At 36.7% G+C, this 24,832-nt stretch overlaps 1 protein-coding gene across 1 annotated transcript in view; it reads left to right on the forward strand.

Annotated features, from left to right (window-relative positions):
* The window catches only part of LOC131059835 (uncharacterized), a 64,028-nt gene that overhangs the window by 35,593 nt on the left and 3,603 nt on the right, over nucleotides 1–24,832 (forward strand). The window contains exon 2 of the mRNA XM_057992881.2: nucleotides 12,498–12,636. Coding sequence (XP_057848864.1) covers nucleotides 12,498–12,636 — 139 coding nt within the window. The remainder of the gene's footprint in view (nucleotides 1–12,497; nucleotides 12,637–24,832) is intronic.

Here is a 24,832-nt window from a genome sequence, read left to right on the forward strand (position 1 = left end):
GAGAAGTGATGACTAGGATGCCACCTCGTCTGACACTTGTAACTTGGTAAATATTGAACTTGATGTTGTTGAGAAGCTAGCTTTAATTAATTCATCTGGAACTATCTGCTTCTTCAACGAACCCTTGTTCTAACTTCTTGTGTCCTTGATGTGCAGGATGATTGATGTACCTCGCCTTGGAATACTGGATTGGAGAAGTCGCCCTTGATGACGTTAGTCCAAAGAAGGCCGTCCTTGTCGATGCTAGGCTGGAGGAGGTCGCCCTTGTCCTTGCTTGATCGTCCTTGATGAGAACCTGCCGACTTGTAGATCCTCTGGGCTTTGGAGTCGCCATCTTGATACCTACACAACATTTCAAAATTAGTAATATATCTTGAAATCTAAAAATTAAACTTTAAAAGGAAGATTCAAGATTTTAATTAGGAAACTTCATGATAAATCTTGAGTTATCATTTCCTAATTAACTACGCAATTTTCAAAACTTGAAGTTCAAAATTCAAAATTTCAACATTGGGACTAGGATGATCTTGCCATACCTCCACTTGAGAATTAATTCTAAAAAATGATGCAAAAATAAGGTGAATTTGCTAGGCAAAATGTAGATCAAGACCCCCTTTAGCAAAATGCGCCTTCTCTAGTCTTCACAAGCATCAACTCCACCACCTTAAGTCTTCAACACTTGAGGAAAATTCGCTCCAAATAGGCCAGCTTTCGCACTTCTTCTTTGCCCTTCCAAATCGCACTTGAAACAATGATTGAATGATTTGAATAATGAAAACATGCCCCAAATATATAGAGCGCTCACCATTTCATTTTCCCATAGGCCGACTTGATAAAATAGGCTCTGAAATAAATAAAATTGAAAAAAGAAGAGGCCGACTTGATAAAATAAAGACAAAATAATGCCTTGTGCGCTCAACTTTTAATTTTTTATTTCACAAAAATTAATTTTAAATGCCTTTATAATAGAAATTCGATTTTTTGAGGCCCAAAATTAATTTATTAAATGCCAATTTAATTAATTTTTTCAAATATTTCGAAGTTGATGATTTTGGCATTTCATGCGATTTGGAGGATATTAACGTCCAAGTAGAAAATAGTAAATGCCAATAACTTCGCTCTTCTGGTCCCTTGGAGAGGGACAGGAGCGCCTTTTCACTTTTGTCCTCAATCCTTCATTTTTTAATTGCCAATTCACGTTGTGGGGCTAGCAATGATCCCTTTCGTCCCTTCAGTGCATGTTCAACTCGTTTTTTGCAAGGCAAAATTGATGTTCTAGAGATTTTCGCCCTAGTCCTTCAGTGAGGGACAGGAGCGCCTTTTGCATCCATTGCGCAAATTCTTGATCATATCAACCTCAAGGCATTTTAAACATCATTTCAAATTCGCGCCTTGGCTTAGATTTGTCCAAACTTGGCGAGAAGGACTGGATATTAGGTTTTTCGCCCTGGTCCCTTGGAGAGGGACAAGAGCGATTTTGCAAATCCAAGCTTATCCGTCCTTTGTTAGCCTTCCAAATTATATTCAATGGATAAATCATGTTTTCCTTGGTCTCTTCAAATCATAAAATTGTCTTGATCCTGCAAGAACAGTGCAAATTTGAAATTCAAGCTTCGGTCCTTCAGTGAGGGACAGGAGCGAATTTTGTCTTCTAGGCCAAAACGCTTCACTTTTCACCATGAAATGTCTTGGCTAAGGAAGATATCATCTTGTTACACGCCATGAATAAGAGTTCAAGTCTAAGAAAGGTCTAAAATTGTGCATATAAAGAAAATCGCTCTAGTCCCTTAGTGAGGGACAAGAGCGCTTTTACCTTTGTAGACAAAAACTCCATCATTTCATTGTCTTTGATCAAGTTTGGATGCTCTATCACGTTCATTTCGTCCTCCACCATGCCTTTGATGTTCCAATTTGACCAAACAAGGTCAGGAATGACTCAAATAAGCCTTTTCGCCCTGGACCCTTGGTGAGGGACAGGAGCGCTTCGCCTTGGTCCCTTGGAGAGGGATAGGAGCGAAATTCGCTCTAGATCCTCAATGAAGGACAGGAGCGAAATTTGACTCTTTGAACTCTCTATCAGGATAATTTTTATGGAATATAACATTTAAGTATAAGAACACTTATACTTTAAGTTATATTCCATATATACTTTCAGGATGTTTGAGAGTGGTTTCAGACCTCCAGGAGTTATATTGCAAAATCTAGTTTTTTGAGGTTTTTCAGTTTCCAGACTTAGTCAAATTTCAGGATCAGGACATTCCAGACTTAGCCAAATTTCAGGATCAGGACTTCACTCCAGCAGGACCTGCTATCCTATTGATCTCCTCGACAGCACTCAAAAATGCAAAAGCCAACTGACAAAACCCTAAAAGACCTAAAAAAAAAAACCCTAAAAAGCAAAAAATAGGGGTCCCCATTTGCAATGGGGCGATGTGTGAAAACGTCACAACACAACCCTGACCTCCCTAACTGGTGATAATGAAGGTCTACCTCTCCGCCTTCTAGAGCCTGAAGATGAGAGTTCTTCGAATTGGAAACTACATCTAGAAGACGCCCTTGTATGAATTTGGGGCATGAAATCCGGAGCTGCAACAAGTCATGAGCAAGCGGTGGACCTGTTGAGTAGAGACTTCAAAACCTTGGGGTTTTGAGGTTCCGAGGTTAAGCACTTCGGAATCTGGGGGTTCCGGACCTCCAAAGTAGCGAACTTCGAAACCTAGGGGTTTCGGACTTTCGGAGTTGTGAGAGTTGCGATGACTTGGGAACCTGGGGGTTCCGGGGTCCCTGAGTTATGAACTTCGCATGAACAAGAACTGGACCTTGAGCAGAGTCACCAAGTGCTTGAAAGGTGATTGCCTCTAAAGGCTGCAACGCTAAGAATTAGCATTGAATCCTTAGCATGTAAATCGAATGAAGTCCCACCGGGCGTGCCAAAAATTGTTATCACAAAAGCTCGCACCCTTGCTGAGCTATCAACTCAGCAACCTTGTGAAACATGGAAACAACCCCAAAGTGTGGGACCTTGTGCAAGTGGTTGAATCTCTGGTGAAGGTCGGCTTCCTTCTCAATCCAAGTGCAGGTATTGAACCAACTCAACACCTCAAAACTTACTTCTAAACTACCCTAACAGCTTACAGAGGAAAAGGGAAGAGAGAAATGCTTAAAATGAAAGGAGGTGATGCCCCAAGACAAGAGATTGTTTCTCTCCCCACCCGAAATGGCACAAGGAATCAACTGAAATACCCAAGAGATGCACAAATTTCAGTTGTATGAGTGACCCAAACGCATGTATGGAGGTTAGAATTTGCTAAGTGTCAAGAGGGGAGAAGGATACTCACAAGTGACACTCAAAAAAGCAAGTTAACACAACATATATGGAGAGAAGAGCCACAAAACATACACTTATGATGAAGGTAAGGAAACATACACAACATGCATAAGTTGAAGGAAGGCAAGAATGTAATTTCAATTCATTCAAAGGCCAAAGGCCAAACTTACAGTTGCAGAAATGCAAAAATAGTTACAAGTCTTCAAGAGAAGAGAAAGAGCATAGGAAAGCTCAAGCCAGCAGGGAGAGAACCCTTTACAATGAGGCTTAACAACATTTATATAGAAAATGGTTACAAGAGTGATCATGACCCCTGTATGTCAGTTTGGGAGTGCAGGGAAGTGCATGCACTTAACTAGTATATGCAAGCAACCTAGCCATATGCACAAAAGCCTATTTTGAGAAGAGTGGATTGACTGACCTTCCAAAGTTAGAGTATGCAGAGATGACATAAGTCACCATAACAACCATGGCCCCGTACCTTCCTTGATGGAAATCTTGCTAAAAACATTAAATGCACCCCTATGGCTTCACAAAAGAAAGTGCATAAGTCATGAAAACTGTCGGAGCATTTAAAGCCTTGAGTGTCGATCATGCCATCCGGAAGTGTCGCCAACTAGAAGGAGTTTGGAAGACTTCGGAGACCTGGGTTCCCGAAGTGGGGAAGACAAGGAAAGAACTTCAGAACCTTGGGGTTCTGGGGTTCCGGTTAACTGAAAAAAAAGGGCTAAGGAAGGAACTTCGGAACCTCAGGGTTCCGAAGTTCCGGGGGAACTAGAGAGAAAAGGCAAGGAGGGAAGGAACTTCGGAACCCCGGGATTCCGGATTTCCGGGAAATAAGAAAGGGAAGCAAGGCAAAGAACTTCAGAACCTCGGGGTTTCGGAGTTCCGGAGAAAGGAAGGAAGAAAGGCTAGGAGGGAACTTCAGAACCTCAGGGTTCCGGAGTTCCGGAGAAGGCAAGGGAAAGGAACTCCGGAATGTCGGGGTTCCAAAGTTTTGGGGAATTGAGAAGGAAAGAAAAGGAAAAGGCAAAACTGTGCAAAGGGACTTTGGAACCTCGAGGTTCTGGAGTTCCAGGGAAGGGAAGAGGAAAGAAAGGAACTTCAGAACCTCGGGGTTCCGAAGTTCCGGAGAGAAGAAGAGGAAGGGAAAGAAGGGGAGGAACTTCGGAAACTCGGGGGTCCGAAGTTCCAGGAAAAGAAAGGAGAGGCAGCAAAGGGAAAAAACTTCGGAACCTCAGGGTTCTGGAGTTCCGGGGAAGGGAAAGCGAGAGAAGGCAAAGAGAAGGAACTTCGGAACCTCGGAGTTCCGGAGAAGGAGAACAAGAGAAGGCAAAGGGAAACTTCGGTGTTTCGGAGTTCCAGGAAGGAAGAAAAGGCCAAGGGAGGAACCTCCTCCGGACAAGGCAACACTTCACACTTCATGATTCTTCTGCTTTCCCTTGATCAACTAGGTAGCGCTGGTCCATGGAACATATCTTTGATCGGTTCTCACTCATGGACCAAGGGTGTCATAAAATGACAACAGTATCAACACTTCTTCATGATGGGGAATACTAAATACGTCCGTGTGTTCCCACAATCGCTGATTATAACATTATGTCATAATCTTTTTATATAATTGACAATATTGTTAATTGTTGTCCACTCGATATCGAACACCATCATAGCTGATGACTAGTTGCAGATTTGGTATTCAGAATGTTGTCGATTTGGTAAGGAATGACATTTGATTATGTTCTTGGAGTATCGATGTCTCCATACTCCCTCGATGACTTGCATGGTCGTCCATTATAAGTTTATCTCAAATCGATATCTTTCACACAATCAATGTCTCGTATTATTCCCCTCTATGCCAATGATATTGAAGATATTTGGATATGATGCTTGCGATAGATTCACATGGGTTACCTTTGTTGAGGCTTATACAATTATTGGGAATATTATCAGTCATAATTATTAATTAAATGATAATATAAATAAATAAATTTCAAATAATCATTTCTTGATAATTAAATAATAACAATAATTGTTTCATTATATATATATATAACGATCAAGGATGGGATATGACATAGGCATCGACGGATAAACCATAGGCATAGATATGAAGAATTCAGAAATTTCCCTTATTCATTGGGTGCAATAAATGGTTAACACTACTTGTCAAATACTTGTTGCATCATTCCTTGAAGCTCAAAGGAACTAGCATATATATTTGACTAATTTTAATTGGTCATAATTGAAGAACTCCAAAATGGTAGTAAATTTGTGTGGCAAGCACCTTAAAAATAATTGTGATCTAGCAAAGTAACTAAGTTAACTCTAGTTTAATGGAACTTGAAAGGAACGTTAAGAAATGATACCATAGGCACTACGAAAGATTTGTTTACTTAGACAGCAGATCTCAAGCAAATGTTGTATTGTCAATAACATACTTATCTGAAATTTGAGAATTATTTAGATTTCATCATTTCTTTACAACTAAAAGGAAGCTAATGGATATAGAAACCTTAATATGAAAATATTTTAATAATCATCACAATGTATGTTGTGAGTTGCATTTTTTGAGGGAGTACATTAAATTGATCATAACATCTCTTATGGTTTTACCAAAAGGAAAAATAAGCTACTCTCCCATGTAGGTTTTATGTCTTTTATCAAAACAAGCATTGCATTAAACATATACAATAAAGCTTGTAGTAGTTAAGATTCAAACTTAAAACTTTCCTTATTAGAAGTAGATCATGGCCCAACTACCAACTTGCCTAACTCAACACTATAGATCTTAGAGTATATCAAATAAATTAATAATTTATCTAGTTTGTATTGTATTCAAAATTTATGTGTCACCTTGAGCCATGCACTATGTGATTTGTGTTCTTCATGTTATTAAAAAATTCATGCCTCTTTCTGACAGAACTATTTCTCCAATGAATTTTCAAGGATATGTATGATGGTGCTATGTCCACATATAATAAGTAGGTATATATTAAGGGTCTCAGTCAAAATAGTCCCAATAAATCAGACTAGCCTGAAATGGCTCAAATTTCTTGCCAAAGATATTGATGGGACAGTAAATATGAACTCCAGCTTCAAGGGAATGAATCTGCCGCTTACATGTCCAGATATATGAGCTTATTTCTAAAATGAAAGAGGGAAAATCTATATTGATTGAACTAATGAGACCTTTCTCTATTGTCTTTGTTTATAATGTATCTCCTCCTGTAAAATTATGCTGTGTAATGATTATTAGAAATGTTGATCATGCTATGTGTGACATATAGAGGCAGCTTTGATTAATGACAAGCTGGTTACCACTTGACACAAGAATCAAATGTCACAGACCACTTCACTTCACCTGTACTTCTTGCCATGTGTATAGGCAACAAAACATATACCATGAGGGAAACTTCGAGGAATGAAACATAATTGCTCACAATTTTAACCACAACAAGGGATGGGCTTTAGCTTCATTCAAAGTATGGTGTTTATTAGTTGAAAATGCTGCTGCCAAAATGTAGAGTTAAAATAGAAAGAAATTTTTCTAGAAATGACAAATGGTTATCATCGATGGTGGCTCAGACTTTTATTGGAGACTGTTTAACTAAGCCTCCAATAGAAGTGGGCACATGTTAAAGCATAACAACAACTTTGAAAAAAATTGCTCGAAGAGAGAATCATGACAGGCTACTGCATCTTTTGTGACAACTTAAACTAGATCTAGAATTAGGAAAACATAGCACAATTTTTTTATTAATGCCTTGCTCTTGAATGATTTGCAGTACTGTTTAATATGGTAAGGGGTCGAAAGCTGCTTACAATAACAACTCTAGGGATCTTATGTTTTCTGTTTGAGTCTCACAAAGTTGAGGGATGAATAGATTGGTCTAATGGTTTGAACTTTTAACAATTGTATGGTTGCATCTTTGGATTTCAATTTTCAATCGCAAACCCCTCGATGACAATGATGATGACAGTTTGATAAATATTTTTCAAGAGTCCAAATTTAGTCCAAGTACTGTGCAACATTTTCACAATCACACACAGACAAGCAAAATAAACGTTTTATTACAATCAACAATCCTCTAGAGTTTTTGTTTCACTCCATACTCACAGTTCCAGGTAACCACTTTTAAATATATCCCGAAACTTGAATGTGCATTAGTGCAGAAGAAAGCAATTTAAAAGATAATGAGATTACAACACCATTAATTATACTATTGAGCAATCCAAAATGCATCAAACCATAGAAGAAAGTTCATCTGGGAACCCCAAAATCTTGTGGCTAATGAGGTAAGAGGAAGCGGCCATTGGAGGGTTTTCATGAGCTTGCAAAAAATGATTATCACAAACTAAAGGAGGCTCTGATACCAAGCTAGAAACCTTAGATTTTTATGCATGATGATATATGCAAAATATATTGTGCAGAAAATATGTGTTATGAAATAAATTGAAAAACAGAGAAACACAAGTTATGGTGGGAAAAAGGTAAAACCCCACAAGCATCACTAATGACAAAATTTACAACTACAGAAACAAAAACCTAGGGTATCACAGTTGTTTCCTCTTTGGACCTTTTTCTTCCTAGTGGCCTCAAACAAACCTCTTTTGTGTCAAGTAAATATCCAGGTATTTACATATTTAATTCTCTCCACATATTATTCCACAATTGGGATTCCTTAAAATATAGGGTGAAAAAGGTAAGTTACAACCATTCAGGAGTTTATTAAATTTTTTCATAAGACAGCAATTATTTATTTAATTAATTAATTAACATAAAGATAATTCTTTCGTGTACTAATTTTTATTAATTATTGAATAATTTTATAACCATATGCATATTTATATTATAAGGTCTACACCTTATACTTAGGGCCTTATACATGTTATTTTAGGCCTACTTATACAAGTGTGGACCCCTGATAAACATTATTCTCTTGCACATATCTATACGCGGTGGCATGTTGCTGCCTCTTTTCTTGATCTAAATTGTTATGTAGAGAGCAATTTAGAAAATCTCTGCAAAGAATCCCAAATACTGGTGAATAATCTGCACTTGGTGATCTGAATCAGATTACCGATTTTTTCTTCATACTAGAGCACGTATGACAAGGCTCCAGAAAAGGCAAAAAAATATGATTTAATCTGCAAAATCATGATTAAATTCAGTTTTTATCTGCAAAATTGCACTTTAATCCTGATTTGGCATGAATAAAAAAATAAAAAACAATGTTTTCTATTTGGAGCTTAGAAAATCGGTCCATATAAAGCTTCATTAGTTCTATTAAGAGCAACAAACTTTCGTCTAGCAAGGTAGAGGAGTTAGCGTAGTGCATAGCGTGCCATATGTCTTCAACATTGGAAAACCCTTAGTATTGATTGGCATGGATTGGCGATCAATAATTGATGGGTACCTTTAATTTTCCTTGGAGATGGGTACCTTTAAGCATAATTGACGAGCCTGATATAGCAGACTCTGATAGTGAGGATGTCTAGTGCCATGACAATGATGGCACTCTTTAGGTTGCATGGAACTGAAGACCAAGCATTAGCTACCTAAGCCTTGTTTGTTGTTTTCTGATTCTCTATGTTCTTTCTTCTTAAAATAAACTTTAATCTTTCATGTAACATTGTGTTTTATTTTAATTTAGCAATTGGATTTTATTTAATATCTACAATGATAGTTCCTTTTGACATTTAAATGAATTTGTAGTGAATTGTATGTTGCATTCTTTTCACCGTTTGGTAATATGTTTCAGTTGTTCTTTTACTTCAGAATCTCAGATACATGATCTATCATAATCTTTTCTATATAATTTGAGGTCTATGTTCTTCATGCCATACCCTGAAATTTTGGGTGCTTCCATCCTCATTTTCTCTAACTAGATTTGGTGGGCCCTTTGTTCTTCAACTTAGATGGTCAGTCCCCTCCTCATCCACATTCCTGTTAAAATAATATTGTAATATTTAGTTATATTGGTCAATTAAGTTGTTAGGATAGACTTTAGGAATATTCTTTATTCTCTTCGTTGTCTTTTGCTTTTCTTAGTTGTCGATCTTATACTTATCAGATAGATCATTTGTAATTCGTTTTTAAGGAGACTTCCTCTCCTTTGTTATTATTGAATATAGAATATCTTGATAATCATTCATTGTCATTACTTTTTGTAATATGGTATTAGAGCTTTGGAAGAAAGCTCGAGTTTTGAAGGAATCTTAAGATTGGTAACAGAGAATTTATCAAAAGGGCTCGTTCGAATTTTATGGTGCCATATGGATCTACCAAGGAAGGAAAAATCTCAGATTTCTTTTTTGAAGTTTTGGCAGATTTTTCAATAAATTCGTGGTATCCGTTTTGAAGTTTAGATGAATTTTTTTATAAATTTGTGGGCAATTTTTTGGCAAATTTTTTCAACAAAGTTTGTGGGTATTTATACCTGAAAATTTCTTAAGGGTTTTCAGAAGTTCTGGATTGATTTTTTGAATAAAATCGAGGGTTTTTCAACAAAAAAAAAATTGATGGTTTTTGCTTTGTAGATTCACATGACCCTTTTCTAGTAATTTTTTGAATAAAAATCATTGGACTTTTTGTGGAAAATCGAGGCACTGTTTGTTGCAACAAATTATGTTTTTCTTTGTATTTGGACACTGCAAGGGTTTATGGAGGATATTGTGCTAGTTTTGAAGGGTTTTCTCTCTATTTTTTGTAGAAATTGTGCATGCATCTAACCATTTAAGTTTTTGGTGTATTTTAGTGTTTTGGGGTGCCATTTTTCCTTGGTTTGGCACACAATGACTCTTCCTGGGCACGATAGGTTTTTTGGCAACCTTCAGACTGTTCGATGAGACTTTTATGATTTTCTGCATATTTTGCACAATTTTTTTTCAAAATTGTGGTTTCTTTCCATTGCCTAGGGTTTGGTGGTGATTTTCTGATTTTGTTGATGATTTTTATACAACTAGGGTTTTTAGCCGAGTTTACAGACCTTTTTTGGTGACTTTTTTGTACAAAAATCATGGGTACTACGACGGTAAGGGTTTTGAATATTTTTTCTAGAAGTCATGGTGTTCTTTGGATGACTAGGGTTTTGATCTATTTTTTCCAGAAAATAGTGGTGTTTGGTATCAATTTTTAATTATTTTTTTTAAAATTGTGGGCTGCCTGCGGTTTCATGTAAAATTGTTTTGCAGATTTTTTGCTGACTTTTAAAGTTTTTTATTAAAATTGTGGGGTTTGTTTTCTGTTTGTGTTTTGCAGATTTTTTCCTAAACATTTCAGTGTTGTTTTCAATAGCAGTGAATTTCTTGCTTTTTCTGACTTAGAATTATAGGAGGGATGGTCATCTTGGTCACATGAAGAAGTTCTACAAAAAGAGGTTGGGTGATTAGCAATCCAATTATAGAGGTTCTCCACTAGAGGCTCATGTCGTAGAACATTCTGAGGAGTCAACCTTCTATGCTTTTTGACTAGCAGATCATTTCTAGTCATAGTTTGAAGACTCGTGGACTCGCCACGGACTCACGAGTCCATGGGAGCCATGAGTCGACTCGCCAAGGACTCACGAGGCGAGTCCATCTGAAAGACTTGCGAGTCTTTTGCAAGGACTCGCGCGAGTTTTTTGCACGGACTCGCAAGTCTTTCAGATGGACTCGCGTGACATAGAAAAAATGTCATGCAAGCTTTAAAAGTGATTTTTAAAAATATTTTTTGGCCTTCATTTGGCATAACTGAGGGAGTGAAAAATAAAAGAAAAATAACACCTGACGCCTTTATAAAATAATAAAAGTATTTTTGGCCTTGCAGGAGCGCGCAAGGGGTGATGCCCCTTGACCCCAACTTGGGGGCGTTGCCCCCAAACCCCCGTTGAAAAATATAGGGGGAAACTGCGTTGATGGAAGTAGGGAAAATTTAACCTCTGAGTCTGATTAGGCTCCATATAACAACATAATTAGCATTGAAGAAATCTTGTTATTATACATTTTAGAGTTGAAAGTTTGAAACTGTGAGTATGAATGATGAAATTTCAAATATTGCGCGTTTGTAGATCATATGACATGTATAATGTTTCAATTATGGCTCTTATGTTCTCTAAATGCATTAATTTCTTTATGTTTTTTTGTAAAACTACAGTTTTTTTTTTGCCGAGTCCTTGCCGAGTCTTTTGCGAGTCTTTTACGAGTCCGAGTTCGAGTCCAAATTTTTGGTTTGCCGAGTACGTGGTGAGTCCGAGTTTTAAAACTTTGTTTCTAGTTTTTGGGTTTGGCTTGGTGTAGTTGACAGATTGACCATTAAGGGAGGGTACCAAAATAATATTTGTAATATTTAGTTATAATGGTCAATTAAGTTGTTAGGATAGACTTTAGGAATATTCTTTATTCTCTTAGTTGTCTTCTTCTTTTCTTGGTTGTCGATCTTAACCTTATCGGATAGATCGTTTGTAACTCTTATTCAAGGAGACTTTCTCTCCTTCATTAATATTGAATATCAAATATCCTGATAATCTTTCTCTGTTATTACTTTTTGTAATAATTCCAAGGGACCTGAAATTTTTTTAATTTCCAGCTTCCTCTCTACTTGTGTGGATTGTTGACATTCTCATTTGATCCATTCCATCCTATAGGATTAATGATCTTGATCCTGTAAAGATTTTTTGATCTCTACGGTTGACATTGTCTTGGAAACCTATGATACTTTGAACATTGACTGTAGTGGTCAGACAATTTTAGTTTGTAATTTTATCAAAATTTGTTTTGATGGTTTGCTAACTTTATTTGACCTATTGGACAGTCTATTGTTTTTTTCATTGAGAAGAAATATTATTATTTTGATGTACGATTTGATCTATAGGGAAGAGTTTCCAATTGTATCTTTACCAGATAATGGTTGAGTTGAGAGGGATATTGTAGAAAACCTGCTAAGTAAGGAAAATGTTACATTTTGGTCTATGAATTTTAAAAACATTCAACAATCCCTTTTTCAGCTTTTGCATTTGAGGCTTATTAGATAGAGAGGCAAATGCTTGCATCATTGAATAAAAACGATTTGTTTGTTTAAGAAGTGTAAGTTTATTTACACATGCAATCTTACAGCAAGATGATTGGCATTCATAGTTTATGTCCATATCACACATAAGTTCTTAGCTATTGCAATGACACGTATTTGCAGGTACTTAAGTGGGAGGATGTGGAAGTCGGAGAACCTGGTGAGGGTGAAATACGTGTTAAACATAAAGCTATTGGTGTGAATTTTATTGATGTATACTACCGGAAAGGCGTGTACAAAACTGAGCTACCTTTCACACTTGGTAAGTATTGAAAATTCTGCTCATTACTGAAATATCTAATTTCATTCATATGTTCTGATTAGTTTTAGATTACATGTTTAATGATGCTTTACATCAGTATAACTTGCATGGAATACACAATTGAGGCCAAACCTGGACATGCGAGCCTTTCAATTATAATCACTAGTAAGTTTCTTTGTAATTAACAGAAAGTATATGTTAGTAACATTCAGTGAATGCCAAGTTTGTCTCAATGTGAACAGTGCAATAAGTTAATAAAAGGCTATGGACTGTCTTGTGAAAAGGCCATCCCTTGAATGCCTTTGGCTAATTTGGAAAAATGTATTGAAAAGGCATACACATTATTCATAGAAACTTAGAACTTGTGTAACACATGTTGAAGCAGATAGTATTTAACTTTATCCATTTGATGTCTGAGTTAAGTTATTTTTCACATTCCAAATCTTATTTTTTTATTAATCTTGAAATAATGGTTGCCCAGGATTTCTCCCAGTATAGTTCAGTAAATGTGTGTTTAGGCGTCCTATTCATTATCCATCCTGGATGCAACTATACATATTACAAATATGATAATATTTCTTTCCCTATTTATTTTCCAGGTAGGCATTGTTTGCCATTTTCTTTTGGACTGCTTTGGTACACAATTGTACAAAGACAATTAGAGAACTATAATTAACTATCTCAATAAACAGTAGGAAGGCCTAACCATTTTACGCTGTTACTATTAGAACGTGCTTAGCCATATGGAGGCAATAAAACACATCCTCAGTGCATAGAGGCTGCAAAGAGGTAGTACAGAATAACCACCAGTTTCACTAAAATCTTCAGTGTATCTAAAAGCTTCAATTTCAGTGAAGCTGCAGGACCTGTGCAACCATGGAATCCACAACCTAGAGGCCAGTGTGAGGGGGCCATGGGATGGGATTGGAACAATAGAAATATCCCAGCTCAATCTCACAATGGAAAGTGCCATGGCAATATCAATCAAAACATTGGGTGAAGCAAAGGGTTCTTCCCCAGGTCTGTCATATATAGTTGCTAAGTATTTTAAACTCTATGCATGTTTTGTAACATTAAGGTGAAAAACAAGTGTGAATAGTTTTTCTTCCTTAAATCAATGTTTATACTTTAGATCATTCTTTAAGGTAATGTTTCAAAGGCACTTCTGTAATGTTGCTCTGGGATCAACCTAAAAAAAAGTCATGCTAGTTTACAGTATTTTGTACTTAATAACTTCAATGAATATAAATAGTTTTTATATCAAAAGATTAAAAGGTAGCATATGGCTTTCACAGCCTATCTTGTCAGCTGCCTTTTTCTTGGAGATTTATATCAGAACTTCACCGAATGATTAACCATATCCTTTGATTGTTTGTTATAGAAAGATTAGATGAATTAAACAGAAGGTCCACAATCATATATGGGTCTTAGGGGTATTTCAAAACAAACATAATGAGACATTAATTACTCTAGTTTTAGCCTGGGGGCAATACACAATTAAATATGCATTAAGAGAAGAAACATGAATGTGAGTCATATTCTATTCAATGCCATTTATAGCCACAGAAAAGTGTGAGTAACCTACTTATTTTGAAGGATGGTAGAATATACAGTCTCACTATGTTACATGCAGAATAATAAGGGGCTTATTTCAGGATATGCAATGTGTAAGTTTTGTCGCTGTTTTGGTTACAAAAGTTATAAAGGTTCCATTGTAGCTGAAGTACCTTTTTGACAAGAGAGGATATCTTGTTGTGGAAGTTCATTTGGGATGATCATTCAATTTGTGTTCAATATTAAACTCTTAATATTTTCTATCATCTTTTGTGATTCTCTTCCACTTGAGGTTTGCATTGCTTTGTTGATTTCTCAAAATACCTCAACTTGCAAACTAGAATGGATGGATAAAGTTGTTCAAACTCCACGGTACCGTGTAGGACGATTGGTATCTTAAAAAATGTATTTGATGTAAACATGTATCTTTTGTATGTGGGATTAGGGGACTGTCCCAAAACTCAAGATTTCCGAGTCCTCTTCTTTCATTATAGAAAAAGTGAAAAACACATCATCTTGTAGTGACGTGTTGATGGGTGTTTTATGCACATGCAAGCATCAGAATAAAATACCAAAGTAATTTACCCTCTCTTGAACAAAATCACCTCGGATGCTAAGGGTAAGATCAACTAAAATGATTCCAAGGTTTATACAGTTTGGTCTTGACGAGTGGGTAACTCAATGGTCGATGTGAATTGTTGTTTTCACTTGGGGACTTACACAATTGTTTGAATCAGCTTTGCTTGTCATGAATATGGAATGAGTGTGCTGATAACTTAGGGTTTGGCAATAAAGCTCTGGATTTAATTCTAACAAGAATTTCTAAAAAAGAACAAAAGGAATAGGGTTCAGGAAATCCATTCTAAAACCTAGAATGCAAGAAGTGATGAACAAATTTAGTGGAACCAAACTAGGCAGGGCCTCACCATCAAATCGAACAGATTTTGACACTAGCTTAGGGCAATCATCTAAGGTGTATTTCATAGATTTTTCAAATCACTACCATCAAACATTGATACCATCCAAGTTGATGCATAACAATGGTAATAATCGAAGTTAAGCTTGCATAAATTTCCGGTTGACCACGCACGACGCACTTACAATCAACAAGAGGCTAGTGGTATGGATAAATGGATTCCACACAAATACATTCAACAAATTCTTTCATTCAATCTAACAAACTTGAAAGAAAATTCTAATCTAACTTGGAGGAATTGAGAATCTTGAATGCAAAACAACACTTAAACAAAAATCACCACCAAGTCGAACAATGATTCATATTCAAATCTGCAGCATCTACCAATAATTCTCAATTGATCTCTCTTACAAATGAGAGGCAATGAGGTCCATATAGTCTCATACAAAATGGATGGCCAAGTTTAAATCAAAATCAAGGGCCAAGATCATGCCAACAAAGTTCTAGAGTTGCCCTAACTAGGGTTTACATAAAAAATGGAGCCACCAACATATGGCCCAATAGAAAGACACCTAAGCATCAAATAGAGAATCTTCTAGAAGATTTCGTCCTGCATCTCTTTCTCTCACAACATAATCCAAGTATCTAATCAATACAGAATCTAAATCCTCCATGGAAATGCTAGGTAAGGTATCCTGTTGTAAATCAATCACATCCAACGCATCCGAGCAAGCATCCAAGGTGTTCTCCCAATCTGGCACGAGCTTCTGCGAATTGTTGATATGAATCAACAAAGACACTAAGTCATCCATCTGACTCTTCTTCAAAGAGTCCAACTGCTTGAAGTACATGAACTTTATCTTGTCTCTCAATTTTGCTAAGTGTGAACCACTAGCCTCACTGACATCACCTCCCAATAATTTCTCAATCGAGGCAAGGATCTTCGATTGAATATCATGAATTGATCCTTCCATCTCTGCACAATCCTTTTGCGTGCTCTCATAAGTTGATTTCTTCATGGCTAATGAACAATACCAGCCATGGAAATCGTATCTATCTCCATTTTGCACAATATTCTCCCTAATCAATGTGGACATAGGAATCCTCTTCAAGGCCCAGGCGTGGAATAGTCTTCTCTCGAATAGGTCGAAATTCCTCCCAAACTCCCTCCAAATACTATATCTTGAATATGAGCCCTGTTGTCCTGTCAAAAGCTTGGACAAAGTGAGTAAGGAAATTATCCGCCTGTCTCTTCGTATCCTCAATCCATTTCTCCACTTCCGAGAGTGTATCTCTCACTACCTCATAATGTGTATGTAGTCCACGATCAACTGCAATAGGAGAAAAAGGGTGGGATTCTCACGCCTTATCCCTGCAATATACTCTCTAAGTCTAATATTCTCTTCTTCATACTTCTCTCTCTTTTCAATCTCCCGGTCGAATCTCGCATTTATTGCCTTGAGGTATCGCCAACTTCCTGGAATTCTTGCTCTTTTGTAGTACGACCAAGGGCAACTGAAGTAATCTGGAAATCCATGGGAGTAGCAACATCCTTCGTTATATCTCCAATAGGAACAACCACCTGCGCAATCTGCATTCCTGTCTCATCTCTAGCTATATGTGACAAAATATCAGCCTTCTTTGGTTCTTTTCCCTTGTCACTCCTGGCTAAGTAGTTATCAATGTCGTCAATCAGTTGCGCCTCTATCATCTTCTTACTTTTCTCCATACTCTTCATCAACCAATCAGGAATAGTAGCCATCTCCATACCATCATTGAGACACATCTCTCGATCAAGCTCTCTCAATGCTGAGATAACATCATCATCATTATTAGGATTATCCTTGGTCAAATCATATACATTCTTCCCCAAACTAATCTCCAAAAGTAGGAGAACACGGTTGATCATCATCATCATTAGGTGGAGCGGATGTAGCTATGGCATGTAAATCTTGAACATTCTTTGGTAATATCACTGTGTTGGAACATTGTTCAACCTCTTTGTTCTGTTCTGGCACTTCAACTTCCTTGATTGATGAGACGCTGAGGGGAGGTGAAGGAATGATAATCTTTTGTTTCTTCTTCTTAACCTCCTCAATCTTCTTCCTTCTAGCCTTGACTTCTCCTGGTGTGTTCTTCCCTCGTTTAGGAGCTTGACTTTCCTCATCCGCATGAATTCTTATGTCATTGATAGTTCTTTGATCATCTTCAGAAGCGAATTCCTCTTGTTTCATATTTTCATATGTGAACATAACACCCATGTCAACTAACTTGTTCATCTGACTATCTACACATCCTCAGGAGAAACTCAAGACTTCTCTCATCAATACATTCAAATCTGTCACTTCTTGTTCTGACCAATTACGTAATAGAATTGCCTTCTTCATTTCATTCTCATATTGTGGTTGCGTATGATCCTTGTCATCTAATATCTGATCAGGAATGAGGAAAAGTCCACACTTCCTCATGAAATCCACGGACATTCTGGAGCACATTCTTCTTTTTACTACTTGCTCGTCCATCAGGTTGGCCCAATAATCTTCTATGTCTACCTTGTGGATGAAATTTTCGCTCCTCATCCTTCCAACTTTCTTATTCGGATCAAACCTTTCTCTCCTTTTGTATGTTGCAAATCGATAGAATGCAAGTTCTTCAATTGTCGTGCTAGTTGCTGCGGCGGATTGGCAAACCTCCAATTTCTTCCCTATTGAAATAGGAAATGTCATCCCCGTTCTATGTTTGCCCTTCTGGATAGAATCAAACTCCAGAAGCTGTCTCACCACCTCAAGTAATATCATTTTGTCTGTAGGATACCTAGGAAGCCTGTAAGGTTCGGATTGAAATCCATTAATCCTTAGGTATGTGAAAGTGGGATACTGTATGTACCACGATCCATATTTCTCTATCAGCTCTGTTGCCTCCTTGGATAACCTCCTGTGGATTCCGCCTTGCAACATTCGTGTTATGTACATAGTGAATGCATCATTCACTCTCTTATAATCTTCAATTCGATACATGTTCAGTTGTGGATAGCATTCATAACATCTGAATTGCCCTTGTTTATTCCCGACTTCACCTCTGCATATCAATCCTTTGTAAGTAACAAATCACACAAGTAGATTACACCAAGTAGGAAGTCATGGCGAATGACCTGGATCTCTCTACATTCCTCAGCTGAAAATCCAGATTGTCACTTATGATTTTCGACCAATTGATCAACGTTCCTTTCAGACAATCTTGGATGAAATAGAACAGCCATCCATCATATATTGCACCATGTGGCATCCCCATCACTTGGTTAATAAGGAATACTTAATCACTATATTCATCTTTGAAGTCTGTGCACATGAGTGCCTTGGGAGCCTTGGAATGATGAGACAAAGGGTCGATCATCCACTCCTTGTTTACTACTGTCTTGCACGCATCCATCTTCTTCTTATATCTTTCTTCATATTCATCCTTGGTTCTATCTTTCATGTATGCTCCACGTGGAATTCCAAACGCCTCAACAATCACATCCTCAACAAGGTAGGAAATGATGGCACCCTTAGGAGTCTTGATCATTCGGGAGTGAGGATCATAATATCGTGCACACTCCAGGATTAGCTCGCTGCACTGTATGGATTGCGGGAATCCAACGGCCTGATAAATACCACTCATCATAATGTTTGCATAAGACAGGGAAGGAATCTGGCTTCCAATTCTGCACATCCGCTAACACATCTGGTCCATGTTCAAGAAATGCATGTTAGTGTCTGTAATCTCCTTCCATCTAGATGAAATCTTGGATTCTGGATAGAATCTTGTCTTAACAATCCTCTGTTGTTCCTTCCGGATGCTAATTCCGGACTTCGACATTATACCTATATGACACTCGGAAAATTTATCCTAATAACTATAAGTTCTGATTTCCAAATGATTTAGACAAGTTTATGGATTGAAATCAGAAATTTTATCTACATTCTAAACGAATTCTGAAAATGTGACAAGATTAGGGCATGAAACCCTCATAAAATTCATTAAAATCATAAATTTTCAGACTTAACAAAGTCTGAAGACACCTCTTTATACTTAGAAATTTTATCAAAATTAGAGTGCAAAGGACTATACCGGATCGGGAGATGAACTAGGAAAGGTGTGAAAAGTAGAACTTTCACTCAACAGTTGTCTGAGAATAGCTTCCCGAGGTCAACAATGGCTGCCAACCTGTCTGAAGACAACCTGCAACTCTATAAATCAGTCATTAAAATCATGTTGCAATTGCGTGTTATGCAAAATCTATGATGAAAATAAATTTCCCAAGGCAAAAATGATTAAATCTGAGCACGTATGTAGGGCTGGAAGTGAATTTACAGTCTGAAGACAAGTCTGAAAATGAAGTTTTCAGACTTACCAGCACCTCTAGGAATGATAGTTAACTCAGAAAATTGCCAAGAAATGGGGCAAAAATGCACTCCAAGTGAAATTGTCTAAATAGATAAGTGGCTAGAAATGAATGTTTTCTGAAGACAGCCCCTGGTTAATGGAGTTTCAGACCTGCAGCAGCATTAAGAAGGTCTGAAAATGCTCTAAAACTCCTCAAAAAACACCTCCAAACAAAATCGCCTAGGTTAGAACAAGCTGGTTGGTGAAAAATAACTCTGAAAATGTGTTACCAGCCAACAATGGAGGTCACAAGCTGCAATAATGGCATCAAACTCAGATCTGGAAGTTATCACAGTAAGGAATGGCAATGGCAGCCACCAAGAATGAAGAAAATTCACCCAAAATGGTGTCAAATAATTTCCAAAATAAAATCGCCCCCTTTCAAGTATGGTGCCACCTCCCAAAACAAACAAGTCTGGAAAAATCCGCAAATAACTTCCTCCAATGGCAGCCAAACAAATTCGCCAGTTGGAGGAAAATCACCCAAATCAGCAACACACTTGGCAAATATAATAATATTATAATGCTAGCCTCCCTCTTTTAAACTTGCTTTTGTCTTGAATTTTCACCACACAAGCAATGTGGGATAAAACCTTGATACTTATACTTGCCTGGGGAAATCGATTTGCTTCTAGAAGGTAAAATCATTTAATATTTATTGCCAATAATTTATTAATTGTTTTTTATTTTTTAAATAATTGTCATTATTTGTAAAAACAATTAAATGTGGGGTCGATTTATTAAAATATTTCAAAAATTAGATCAAAATTGACCATTAGGGGAAAATCGATTTTAATTGGGATAAAAATCCCAATAAAAAACCAATGAATTTTTTTTATTAAATCGATCTATGTTTGGAGTGAAAATTACAATTCAAACTTGCCACTTAGCACAAAAAATCACCTTGGAGGAAAACTGACCCCTATTTGGATAGTTATCCAGACCCAAAATAATTAAAATCATCATTTGTGGAATTTCGCCTAAGGTCTGGAGTCACTATCCACATTAAAATCCTCAATCATAAAAGTCCTGGTGGAAAATCGATAAGCATCAGGAATCATCATTTTAGTCCTCATTAAAGTCATCCACAGTCCTGGTGGAAAATCATGGGTCATTAGGAGGATTTCCCACACTTGGTCAAAGTTTTACCTCTTTGGTGGAAAATTGCCCCATGTCTGGATAATTAGTGGGGGAAAAATTAGGTCCATCAGGAATCCAGGGGAAATTCACCACCAGTCAGGATTTTGAGTGGGGGGAAAATCATGGGTCATTGGAAATATGGGGAAAAGCACCTCCCATAAGGAATTGACTTTTTGACCCATAGAACATGGATTTTCATCAGGAATTTAACATTTAACCACTCAAAATTATTTGGACACTTAGAATTTTCAATAAAACGCATAGGACGAAGGCAAATTTACCAAAAATTGAGCGAAAACAAAGGGAAACCTATCGGGATGAAGTGCAAAATTAACTTGAATAACTTCCTAGGACCGAGAAAACAACTCCAAAAGGTCCTGAAACACCTTAGCACTTAAAAATCACCGATGAGGACGTTCAAAAACACGTTAACGCTCAAAAGGTCTACACTTAGACAAAATTAGGATCATTTAAAATTTCAACTTTTTACACATGTGATCCTGTAAATGTAAATAGACTGTGATGACTTTCAGAACAATCAGAATTCTGAGACAATGAATTTATACTGTTATTGTTTGATATGAAGAAATATAAAACTGATTTTTATGTCTTATTAGTTTGCCTCTGTAGATACGAAGACCAAGCAATTATATGTATTCTCCCTTACACCGCATGTATCGTACTTATTGTCTTATTCAATAATGGGAGGCGGAATTACTTTAAACCAAACATCACATTTAGCAAACTAATATGTTAGTTTAATACTAACTTAATTAAATCCCAATAAATCGCAAGTAACATAAAATCGAATTTCTGGGTGCTAATAATCAGATTACGATTTTGTTTAGAGTTACGACTGAGACTAATTTTAACACTCCCTCTTAGTCTTAGGAGTATAGATCTAAAACTTAATTTAGCTCAACACTAATCTCATGATAATTACATCACCTAGGTGTGAAGAATCATCCTGTGATTCTAAGGATATACTCACTTTGATATCCAATTTTAAGTATCAGCCTGTGATACTAAGGATATACTCACTTTGATATCCTTGTTTTAAGTATCAGCCCGTGATACTAAGGATATACTCACTTTGATATCCTTGTTATAGTATGTGCACTGACATTAATCCGCTTACATAATGTCTACTATAACTTATCATATTATTGATATTCAAATTGTCTGATTTTCAGTTTATATGATCTTCCAAACATTTATAAGATCGTCACCTTACAATGTTAAAATACAAGTGTTCATTAACTAAAGAATCGTCATCCTTTAGGAATTAACACAGGGAAAGGTTACATACTTCATATACTCAAATATATGACCAAGAAGTTTACATAATTTTAGACATCAATTACATTTTAACCATACCAAGATACCTCCTGAAGTGATCAATTTTCACTCTTGCTAGGGGTTTGGTGAGAATGTCAGCTGTCTGATCTCCTGTATTGACATATTCCAATCTTATTACCTTTCTCTCTATCATGTTTCTTACATAGTGATATGGGATGATATGGGATCTCAATGTGCTTGGATCTATCATGGAAAACTGGATTCACTAAAAGTTTAATGCAGCTCTGATTGTGACAATGAATGATAGTAGGCTTCAGACTTTCACCAAACAGTCCTACTATCAATTTTCTCAACCATACGGCTTCCTTAGCTGCCATGGATGCAGCTATATATTCAGCTTCTGTGGAGCTCTGAGCTATGGATGATTGTTTTCTGCAGATCCAAGATACCATAGTTGATCCTAAGCTGAAACAACATCCTAAAGTGCTCTTCCTGTCTATCACGCTTCCAGCCCAGTCTGAATCAGAGTATCCATGTAGGTTCAATGCAGTGTGTTCATAATGCAGTCCATAGTCCAAGGTACCTTGTAGATATCTCAATATATGCTTTACTGCAACCAAATGTATTTCTTTGGGTTCAACCATGTGTTGGCTGAGTGCATTTACTGCATAACATATATCAGGTCTGGTATTGACTAGGTACATTAATGATCCAATAATCTATCTATATTTTGTTGAATCTGCAAATTTGGAATCTGCTATAGTTTCTTTTAGTTTATGTAGGTTTGTTTCCATAGGAGATGACATTGGCTTACAATTCATCATTCCAAATCTCTCCAGAATGTCAATGGTATATTTACCTTGATTTAGATAAATACCATCTAGTTTTTGCTATACTTCTAATCCAAGGAAATAATGGAGTAGACCTAAATCCTTCATCTCAAACTCTGAAGCTAGTTCCTGTTTGCATTTTGCAATGAGATGATCTTCGCCTGTAATTAATAAGTCATCTACATATAATATGAGTATCAACATTTCACCTTTGATTATTTTGAAATACAGATTTGGATTAGCAATGTTCTTAGAGAAACCTATCTCTAATAAGTAACTGTCAATTCTTTCGTACCATGCTCTGGGAGCTTGTTTTAATCCATACAATGCTTTCTCTAACTTGCATACATATGTTTTAGCATTATTTACCTCAAATCCCTCAGGTTGCTCTAGATATACTTATTCAATTGTTCCATTCAAAAATGCAGTTTTTACATCCATTTGATGAACTTTCCATCCTTTAGATGCTGCTATAGCCAGGATTGTTCTGACAGAAGTGTATCGTGCAACAGGTGCAAATGTTTCTTCATAGTCAATTCCTCCCTTCTGTGAGAAGCCTCGAGCAACAAATCTTGCCTTATGTTTTTCTATACTGCCATCAATAGCATGCTTAATTTTAAAGAGCCATTTAGAAGATACAAGTGATTTTCCTTTAGGTCTAGGCACAATTTTCCACACATCATTCTTTAAGATAGATTGATATTCCTCTATCATGGCATCCTTCCATACTTGTTGTTTAAGAGCCTCTCCGACACTTGAAGGTTCAGCATTTATGAGGTCTGTCATTAGAGTAACATAGCTAGAAAACTTTGAAGGTCTTTTGCTTTCTCTAACTGTTCCTCTAGGTGTTGCAAAGGATTCTGCTTCCTGTACTGTTTTAGTGGCCCATAGTGGTCTCTTCCTAGGATTCTCTGTTGTAGTGTTCTCAAGTTCCAAGGTGTTATCCTCAGGATGCTCCCTCTAAGTTTCAGAAAGAGAATCTTCTTCCAAATTAATGGAATTAGTTGGGATTTCAGGTGTGATGGAACTCCTTGTTTTGTTAATAGCTATATCTTCCTCAAATATGACATCTCTGCTTAATTCTATTTGTCTTTGACCAGGGATGAATATTCGGTAGGCTTTAGATGTTTCACTATATCCTACAAAAATCCCTTTCTGTCTAGTAGGTTCTAATTTAGTTCTTTTCTCCTTAGGTACATGAATATAAACAGGACATCCAAATATTTTGAGATGGCTAATATCAGGTTTAATTCCAGTAAAGACTTCTTTAGGAGTTTTGTTACCAATATGAGAGTGAGGACATCTATTTTGAATGTATACAGCGGTATTAGTGGCTTCTCCCCAAAGTGCAGTTTCTAGGTTTTGATCTAACAACATAACTCTTGCCGCTTCTACTATTGTTCTATTTTTTCTTTCAGCAACCCCATTTTGTTGAGGATTGTAAGGTACAGTGAACTCCCTCTTAATCCCAACATCTTTACAAAATTCTTTAAACACTTCTGATGTGTATTCCCTACCATTGTCAGTCCTAAGAGTTTTGATTTTCCTACTAGAGTGATTTTCTGTAATAGATTTGAACTCTTTAAATTTCCTAAGAATATCTTCAGATTCTTTACGTTTAAGGAAATAAATCCAAGTTTTCCTAGAAAAATCGTCTACAAAGATTACATAGTATAATGTGTTTCCTAGTGATGGTTCAGACATAGGCCCACATAAGTCAGAGTAAACTAGTTCTAGTATCCCTTTAGTTTTTCTAGAACTGCAAGGAAAAGAGCTTTTAGTGTTTTTCCCTAGTGCACATCCTTTACAAACATCTGAATGAATTGACTTTAGTTTAGGTAGTCCTGTGACTAATTTCTCCATAGAGGGTAGAGCACGAAAATGTAAGTGCCCTAGTCTTCTATGCCAAATTTTTGCTTGATCTATGACTTCATGAAGTAAGGTTTGATTTGGCTCATTACACAATTCATATAGGTGCCCTTGTCTGTAACCAATCACTTGTGCTCTTTTGAAGGTGGTTGTTTTTGGCTAT

The sequence above is a fragment of the Cryptomeria japonica genome, chromosome 10, assembly GCF_030272615.1.
Source record: "Cryptomeria japonica chromosome 10, Sugi_1.0, whole genome shotgun sequence".
Lineage (NCBI taxonomy): Eukaryota > Viridiplantae > Streptophyta > Pinopsida > Cupressales > Cupressaceae > Cryptomeria > Cryptomeria japonica.